Here is a 9836-nt window from a genome sequence, read left to right as displayed (position 1 = left end):
ATGGCATCAGACTTTTGCTGTTTGGAAATTGAGAATTACACTCCCAGGAACAATGTATTCCTCATCCTCCTCTCCTCCCACACACTTTCCAACTCATCCCCTCACCCTCCTCTTCTACCCCATTTTTCAATCACCAAAACAAATTACTTAGTTTTGATGACAAGTGTTTTGTTGTCGTTGTTGTTGCTGTTTTTGTTGCTGTTGTTGTTGTTGTTGTTGTTGTTGTTGTTGTTCAGTAATGAAGAGGCTAATGACGTAGCTGACACGTACCATGTCTGATCATCAGAAGACCAAATGCAATTCTGTAGCACATTTCGAAATAACATCATACACACATAAAAAAACATTTATATTCGGAGATCCTGCTTCTTTAATAACCTTACAGTGTTGGAAGAGGCGTTAAACCCATCATCATCATCATCATCATCATCATCATCATCATCATCATCAGCATCAGCATCATCATCATCATCATCATCATCATCATCATCATCATCATCATCATCATCATCTCGGACTCGCAACCGTACGGTCGTGGGTCCGAATCCCGTCAAGGGCCCGACGTTGTGTCCTTGGGAAAGGCACTTTACACGAATTTTCCTCACTTCACCCAGGTGGGAATGGGTACCCGGCTATAGACAGCGAAAGATCTTGTCAGTTTGTTAGTGTTTGAGCGCTTAATCGGCTGCTTGCACTGTATGCTTCCCGGGAAGCTGAGAATGTTTCGGAGTGTTCTATGGTCTGCTGGGGTAATAATATAGTGTAAAGCGCATAGAGCCTGCTTCTGAGCGGGGATATGCGCTATACAAATGCTATCTATTAGTATCATCATCATCATCATCATCATCATCATCATCATCATCATCATCATCATCATCATCATCATCATCATCATAAGTAGGCCTACCAGATCTGAAACAGACATTGGATATCATGATTGTCAAGTCATTTCTCCTCTAGTATGCTCTCAAAAATCCTATATTCACTATCATCACTATCACTCATCCTTTCCGGGTTTTGCAAATAAGTTTCTCTTTGTCTACCGCTGCCTCGCTCTCTATCCGGTTTTTGTTTGTTTGTTTGTTTTTGTTTTTTGGGGGTTGTTGTTGGGGGGCAGTTTTTTTGTTGTTTTTGGTTTGTTTGTTTTGGGGGGGGGGTGAGGGGGGGGGGGTTGTTGAGGTTTTTTTTCGTAAAAATCAAGACATTAATTTGAATCAGTTAACATTTATTGAATATTTCCAACGACTGTGACAGATTAATGAGGTCATCGAGTCCAAACAGAGTGTGTCCAGCGTGGTCTTCTTCAACGTCACGTGGACAGACGAGGACCTGGCCTGGGACGTGGAGGACTACGACAACATCACCATGGCAACGGCACCCCCCGACAGGTAAAGGCACGTGCTGTTGGAACGTGCCGAATCTGACTTTGGCGGGAGTTTTTGGTCGTACTTTTTGCTCGTAGTTTTTAGCTCGAAGTTTTTGGTCCGAGTTTTTTTTCCCCGTCTACTTGCATAGTCAACAAGATGACGGATTGAGTTTTATTTTATTTTGATTTATGTTTTGTAAGCGTTTTATGGCACTTGCAACACAATTAGGTCACCGAAGTGCCGAACACAAGAGGTGTTACTAGAGAATAAGAAGCATTAAAAAGATGATAGGATTGAAGGAGGAGAAATAAAGACGATAGATGTTTGATAGGAAAGAAGGAGGGGAGATAGGGATGATATACGATTGATAGGAAAGAAGGAGGAGAGATAGCGACGATAGATGTTTGATAGCAAAGAAGGAGGAGAGATAGCGACGATAGATGTTTGATAGGAAAGGAGGAGAGATAGGGACGATAAATGTTTGATAGGAAAGGAGGAGGAAAGATAGGGACGACAATTGTTTAATAGGAAAGGAGCAAACCACCAATCACCTACTTAAATCGTTTGAACGAGTGCCATGGTCTACAGGTCTGTAGCGGCACACAGGCTAAATGATCACCAGGGATAATGTTCTGTCAATATGTTGTCTGACGGTGATTAGCACACGGCATAGAGAAAAATGGTACTTCTGACAAAACTAAGTGCACTTTATTTTAAGCAAAAAGCTTTCCCACAGAATTTCACTTTCCTTCAATCATATCAGTTCTTCCGATGCTCTAAAACAACTTTCAGATATTGTTCTATTCTAGTACTGTTTCCAGATACAGTTATAAGAAAGCACTCCCCCCCCCCCTACCCTCTCCCTAAACCTTTGTTGGTTTTTTTCTTTCATAGAAAATGAAATAAAACCGTGCCAATGAGCGAAACAAAGTTCTCCTTAAAGTCAACTCAATTACATTTATCAATGATTTATTTATAGAGGCAGCAGCCATCCATGCCCAGGTTCTGGTTTAGCCAAGTCAACTCACTCTGTCTCTTCCCTCTCCGCGCTACTGACGTAGACATGCCCAAAGATAAAGCTCAGATTGAGATTCTCCGGCATTCTCAAAACAACTCCAAACTTGCAGCACAAAAAGGTCATATAAGTGCCGAAGATTAGAGGTGTTACAAGGGAGTAACAAACACAAAAAGAAGGAGGAGAGATAAGGACGACAGACGTTTGATGGGAAAGAAGGAACATACCACACCAGAGCACCAGCCAACCGCCCACAAAATCATATCTCCAACTCCTCCTTACTCTGGCTGCGTTGAAACGGTCAACCCCAGCTCTGTCAACTAACGCTTATGGATTACTACCTTTGAAAGGACCAAAGTTAAAGCTAAGATTCCAGCTCCCGTCAAGAGTGTACGTCGTTCATCATCCCGCCATTATCCTCGAAAGAAAAGAACTCTTTGATCGGGACTTACATCCCCCAACATGTACGGGCATTTTGATGAATGCCTTGTTCACGGACATCTTAGATCTGTCGTAGCAATCTTTCCTGGGACAAGGGCAGCCCTTGTAGTGGTAGCAGAGGTTTGTGTCTGTGTAAGTGAACGCCACGCACGACTGGTTAGAAGCACAGCCCGAGGCGCACGCACCTCGACCACACTCCGGGCACGCCGTGAGCAACGTAGGAGGGGAGACCATGAAGCTTTCTTTACACGAGTCGATCGACATGAACTTGGTAAACTCTGTGGCGACATTTGCAGCCGATGCGTGGGTGTAGAAAGTGAACAGACACGCTACTACTGATGTACAGAACACGGGGCTGTGAAGAAACATCACGTCGGATCAGCGATAGATTTTAAATCCCTGTAGTTCATAAATGGTCGCTTTTAAGCACAAGGGGGCTATCCGGAAAAATGCTGTTTTGGGAATATCGAAGGTAAAATTTTTGGACCCTTGTTCAGTTTCATTAAAAAACAAGGAGAGTTTTCTCTATAACTAAATAAATATACACAACAATAAAACCAAACTTCTCCAATAGGTAGGGGAATGCCCACTTCTGGTGTAGGTCAAGATTTCTGGAAACCCCCGAAATCTGGATAAGCCCGCTTGTCCTTAAAATGGACTAAATGTGATGATCCGGTGGTCTGTCTAGTGGTTAGGCTCTCATACTCTCAAAATAAGGTGAAGAGTTCCAATCTTGTCAGTGGGTCTGACTAACTTTCCTCCCTTCCCCCTGGTGAAAATGGGCAAAGAAAGTATACACTACGGGGGTAGAGTGTCTTTGGAAAGGGTACCCAGGTATACGCAACGAAAGATCTTGTCAGTTGGTTAGTGTTTGAACGTGTGTAACCCGCAGCTTACACTGTATGTTTCCCGGGAAGCCAAGAATGTTTTTGAGTCGTAATCAATCACAGTATAGTTGTCTCTCTTGATGTTGAGGGAGGAGCCTGAAACAGAGAGAGAAGAAAGGAGATAGGGATGCAGTGGTTGATTGGAACAAAAAATTGAAAAGAAAGGTGGACAAAGAGAAATGTTAGTTTTTGTAAGAGTTTTACAGCACTTGCAACGTAATAAGGTCTATAAGAGCCTAAGATTAGAGGTGTTACACGAGAGTAACAAACACAAAAAAGAAGAATAAAAGATCAGCATGATAAAAGTTTGCATTGATAGGAAAAAAGGAGCAAACCACACCAGAGCCCCCGCCTACAAAGTGCAAGAAAGTAATATACAGAAAGAAAGAGATGTTATTTCTTAGCTTTAAACAATAAAGACGTAAACACTTGTATTTCTGCAATCTCTTCCATCCGTGTTAAATATTGTTCCGTTCGTAGAAAGGGGGGATTGTTCCAGTGGTTTCCAATAGACAGATGCGAACAGAGATTGTTTTAAAAGAACGTGACATTCCAATAATTGAGGCTACCGTTTTTCACCTTAGAAGCGTTTGCCTACACTTCAAAGACGTCTTGCAGACGCACGTTTTGTTGTTGTTGTTTTGTTTTTTTTCCTTTTTTAAAAAACATTTCTTTGGGGTTATTCTTTTGTTTGCTGTTGCTGGTTTTTGGGGGGTTATTGTGTGTGGTTTTGTTTGTTTGTTTGTTTGTTTGTTTGTTTGTTTTTGGGGGGTGTATGGTGTTTTAATCGGTACATGCAAGTGTTATTATTATTATTATTATTATTATTATTATTATTATTATTATTATTATTATTATTATTATTATTATTATTGTTATTGTTGTTGCTGTTGTTGTTGTTGTTGTTGTTGTTGTTGCTGTTGCTGTTGTTGTTGTTGTTGTTGTTGTTGTTGATGTTGTTTTTGTTGTTATTATCACTTGTTTTTAATCATTATCATTATCATTATTCAACAATAATGCAGATCATCTCTATAGCGCTCTTTTCCGTACTAGCAATACAGCTGTACGTGATGAGCAGAACCTTCGTCTCTCAACAAAAAAATGAATACGTCGTGCGCATGAAAGTACATACATGTACAAAATATTCTCTCTAAATTAGAAACAGCTGCTATAAGCTTCTCAAAGAAAACGTGCAAACAAGAGAAATCAATGATGAGTTGTGTTAGGATCATTTATCTACACAAAAACCTCCTTATCTTATCATTGATGGGTTGGGGTTTTTTCATCCTTTCCGTACGTCGAGTTTTACCATCGTATCCATACGACGTGGGGAACTCTGTGACACCACTTTCCAAAGAGGAAATTTACTCGTTAATCCGATCTGTACGCTTTGCATAGCAGTCGGTCAAAATGATTATTTTAGTAAAAATCTGAAAGTTCCAAAGATATTTAAATATATAAAAGGGCGATGGGAGCGCGAAAACACCTACATTTGAATTTTGTTTTTGTTTTAGTAGTAGTTTTACGGCGCTCGCAACTACATAATCAAGTCATAATTAGGAGCTCGCACATTTGAATTTGATTTGATTTTGAACTTACCGTCTAAAGATTCCTGGAAATACACCTCGCAGTTCTATGATATTGTTAAAGCATGTTGTTTCTTTGTCTTCGATCACTTGAGGAACTACAATAAAACAATGTGTCACTTACAATAAGCTTCTCTCCTTTATATTACTTCTATCTGACAAAAAATTATCTCCTTTATAATGCTTGAATCTAGCAATAACCCTCTCTCCTTTATAATGCTTGTATCTAGCAATAACCTTCTCTCCTTTATAATGCTTGTATCTAACAATAAGCTCCTCTCCTTTCTCCTTTATAGTGCTTGAATCTAGCTATAACCCTCTCTCCTTTATAATGTTTGTACCTGAGAAAACATTCTCAAGAATGATACCATTGATTTAGAACAATACTATGGACCCGTATCATTTTGGAGATGCCAAAACCCACCACTCAATAGATTCAATATTTCAGAGCATGGGCATGGCAAATATTTTGGAGGGATGAAAAAATGTCGAGCAAATGTTTCCGTCGGTTCAGAGACGTGCGATATTGACAGACATGAGTCCCCATGTCTTTTGTTGACGAGGTAGTCATGGTGTGAAAGTGTCGGTGGCCTTATGGTTAGGCTCTCAGACTCGCAACTGTAAGGTCGAGGGTTCGAATCCCGCCAGGGGCCCGACGTTGTGTCATTGAAAAAGTCACTGTACACAAAGTTACCTCACTTCACCCACGTGGGAATGGGTACCCAGCCATAGACAGCGAAAGATCTTGTCAGTTTGTTAATGTTTGAGTATGTGCTATCCTCAGCTTGCACTGTATGCTTCCTAGAGAAACCGAGTATGTTTCTGAGAGTTCTAGGCAAACAGTTTGCAAATACAGTACGACCGTATTCAGTTGCAAACGCCGTAAAACATTCACTCCCCCACCCTGCCCCCCCCCCCAAAAAAAAAATTTTTTTTTTAAACAAACAAAAAAAATCAGTGACCTTTCGAAAAGGATACATTGTCTTTTCTTTCAAAGGTGCAAGCAATTAATATGTACCACGAAAAACCAAATCAATTCTTTCTGTGTATCTGCCTTGGGTCTTTAAATTTGCTCTTGTGCCATAGGCAGCAAATTAGAAGATGTTTGAGTGTCATGTTATCTTGGGTGAGAGGAGGAATTCGAACAAAAGTGCCCAACGCGTGGAAGAATGTCGGTTTCCTCTTTATCAGTATTTTCACGAGCGCCTGACTGATTTCATCTCGATGCATTGCGTGTTATAACACTCCATTGAACGCATAGAGCCTGCTGTTGAGCGGGGATATGCGCTATACCAATGTTATTTATTTGTTATTATTATTGTTATCTCTCCCCCCCCTCTCTCACTCTCTCTATCTTTCAATCTCTCTCTCCCTCTCTCTATCTCTCTCTCTCTCTCTCTCTCTCTCTCTCCCTCTCTCTCTCTCTCTCTCTCTCTCTCTCTCTCTCTCTCTCTCTCTCTCTTCCTCACTCACTCTCAATCTCTCACCCTCTCTCTATCTATCTCTATCTATCTCTATCTCTCTCTCTCTCTCTCTCTATCGTTCACCTTCCCCCTTGTTTCCTCCCCCAGGTTATGGCACCCAGAAATCCATGTGGCCAACACACTAGACGACCTGGTCAAGGTCGCTGACCCCTACTACCTCCAGCTCTCGTCTGACGGCACGGTACAGTTCGAGGTGGCCACCACCCTCAGAACCACATGCCCGTTTGACTTGACAGAATTCCCCTTTGACACGCAAGACTGCGGAATCACCATGGTGCTGAAAGGCTTCGACATACACGTCAGACCCAGCGTCGACGACATCCGAATCATCGAAGACGGGAGTCTCAATCTGATCTTCACCAAGACGGAATGGACCATCGAGAGCTCGGAAATGGACGTCCTTACTTTGAACAACGAGAAGCCGCTCATCAACTTGCGAGTGACCATCAGACGAGCCCACCTGTACTACACATTGTGCGTCATCCTGCCCGTTATGATCACGTCATGGGTCAGTTTGCTGGTCTTCTGGATCCCGCCCGACTCAGGGGAGAAAATGTCCTTTCTGGTCTCCAACTTTGTGTCGCTCACCCTCTACTTCAACTTTATCGGGTGAGCTTGGGAACCATGTGTGGACGTGGGTGGTTGGCGGGTGAGCTTGTGAGCCATGTGTGGACGTGGGTGGTTGGCGGGTGATCTTGTGAGCCATGTGTGGACGTGGGTGGTTGGCGGGTGATCTTGTGAGCCATGTGTGGACGTGGGTGGTTGGTGGGTGAGCTTGTGAGCCATGTGTGGACGTGGGTGGTTGGCGGGTGAGCTTGGGAACCCTGTGTGGTCATAGGTGGTTGGCGGGTGAGCTTGTGAGCCATGTGTGGACGTGGGTGGTTGGCGGGTGAGCTTGGGAACCCTGTGTGGTCATAGGTGGTTGGCAGGTGAGCTTGTGAGCCATGTGTGGTGATACCTTGTTCCCACCACTTGTTTACTTACTTCCTCTCTCCCTATACCGTCAGGTACATAAGGCTGAGAGCAGTGTTGATTTACTTACTTACTCTCTCCCTATACCGTCAGATACATAAGGCGGAGAGCAGTGTTGATTAACTTACTTACTATCTCCCTATACCGTCAGGTACATAAGGCGGAGACTGAGAGCAGTGTTGATTTACTTACTTACTCTCTCCCTATACCGTCAGGTACATAAGGCTGAGAGCAGTGTTGATTTACTTACTAACTCTCTCCCTCTACCGTCAGGTACATAAGGCTGAGAGCAGTGTTGATTTACTTACTTACTCTCTCCCTCTACCGTCAGGTACATAAGGCGGAGAGCAGTGTTGATTTACTTACTAACTCTCTCCCTATACCGTCAGGTACATAAGGCTGAGAGCAGTCGACGCCACGCTTGTCTGTCCCGGGCCATTTTCTGTAATTTCGGCACATCCAGGCCCTAGGTGATTGCTTCACCTTTTAAAGTGCCTCTACAGCTTACTGTTAGTCTTCTGCGCTTTCTCTTTCCACTTGGTTCCCAACGCCATGTCTGATAGGGCAATATTGTCTTTGGCATTCTCAGAACATGTCCCAGATATCTCCATATCTTCTCTCTTTTATGATTGTGTTGATATTTTCAATTCCAGCTCTTTCCAACATTTCATTATCTGTAATAAATTCTTGCCATTTCATTCCCAGCTTTACCCAGCACCGGTTGTTTATCCTTAAATTTGTCCTAGTTTTGGTTTGGTCTGGTTTGGGTTTTTTAAGGGGGGGGGGGGGGGGATCTTTTGTTTGTGTTTGTTGTGGGGTTGTTGTTGTTGTTCTTTTTGGGGGGGGTGAAATTTTTTTGGAGGATGGTTTATTTAACTATCTTTTAAAATTAATTGTAGTCTTCTTTTCTGAGAACCAGACCTGGGACGGACATCGGCGATCATGATTTAACACTTATTTCTCTGCTCAGAATGTTCTTGAAAAAAAAGAAGTAATACATAAATGAAAACGTACATATTATCTCGTGGTCTGTTTTGTTACCCATGTTTTCCCGTCCTCAAAGTGAATTATTGTCGCTACATGTTCATTTCGAAACAATCGGTGGATTGGTTTTTTGTGACGTTTGGCTTGTGAATAACAGAGACTGTAGTGTTACGTTTTTAGGGGGGAGGAGGGGGGAGGGGCTGGTTTATAAACCTATCTCGGTAACTATGACCTTTCAGATACAGCCTTATAGCAAGGAAGTACAACAGGAAAACATCTCTAAATAGTAACTTTAGCTTTTTGTTTAAGTCTTTTAAACTACGGCTTTTGGTGTTTTTTTAGACTTACAAGTGACTGAAGTATTGTAATACATAAAAAGCCCAGATACCATAAATAGACCCAACTTTAACTCCCCCCCCCCATTTGAGCAGCTTGATCCGCAAGCTTGAAGAGAGTTGTTGTTGTTGGAATCTGAAAGGTAGGATGAGAAATCCAGATTGATTGCTCACTTGAAGAAATGTCCGGATTGCAGCTGTCATTCGCGACTTTGTCACAAGTATACCTGGAAAATACCGCATTGACGCTCTAAAACATGTTTCTTTCTTTCTTTCTCCTCTTCCTTATCTTCTCTCTCACCCTCTCTCTCTCTCTCTCTCTCTCTCTCTCTCTCTCTCTCTCTCTCTCTCTCTCTCTCTCTCTGTATTTACAACACAATTTGCTCGGACACGGACGCACATTTTTAGATCCTGGAGAAAGTTTTCTAACCGCAAATACAAAATAGTTACCACACTCTTGTCTTATCGATTTCACTTCAATGCCAGATCATATAATCGATAAAGCAGATAACGGGCGTGAATCTCGCAACAGTGCCCGAGCTAAAGGACAGGTTTCCAAGAGGTGACAGAACCAAAAAATGGGAGGTGGAGGTGGCGGGGGGTGTAAAACGATAGAGAGAATTTATAACGCTATTGTAAACAGACACCAGAATGAGGAAGCACGGGATAAAAGTGCATAATTTACTCGCTATAAAGATAGTGTAAAAGTTTGGGAAGGAAGTGGGTAGTTTCAGAGTTTATGTATTGCAAAACCGAAGGAATGGT

The 9836-nt window shown here is 42.3% G+C and overlaps 1 protein-coding gene across 1 annotated transcript in view; it reads left to right on the top strand.

Moving 5' to 3' along the window:
* Positions 1-9836, top strand: part of LOC101860352 (acetylcholine receptor subunit alpha-like) — an 11755-nt gene continuing 1919 nt past the window's right edge. Inside the window, exons 1-3 of the mRNA XM_035971392.1 lie at positions 1-54; positions 1255-1388; positions 6868-7389. Of these exons, the coding sequence (XP_035827285.1) occupies positions 1-54; positions 1255-1388; positions 6868-7389 (710 nt within the window). The remainder of the gene's footprint in view (positions 55-1254; positions 1389-6867; positions 7390-9836) is intronic.

This window comes from Aplysia californica, unplaced genomic scaffold (genome assembly GCF_000002075.1).
Source record: "Aplysia californica isolate F4 #8 unplaced genomic scaffold, AplCal3.0 scaffold00427, whole genome shotgun sequence".
NCBI classification, from domain to species: domain Eukaryota; kingdom Metazoa; phylum Mollusca; class Gastropoda; order Aplysiida; family Aplysiidae; genus Aplysia; species Aplysia californica.
Note: the sequence above shows the minus strand (reverse complement) of the source record. Positions and strands in the feature narration are given on the sequence as shown.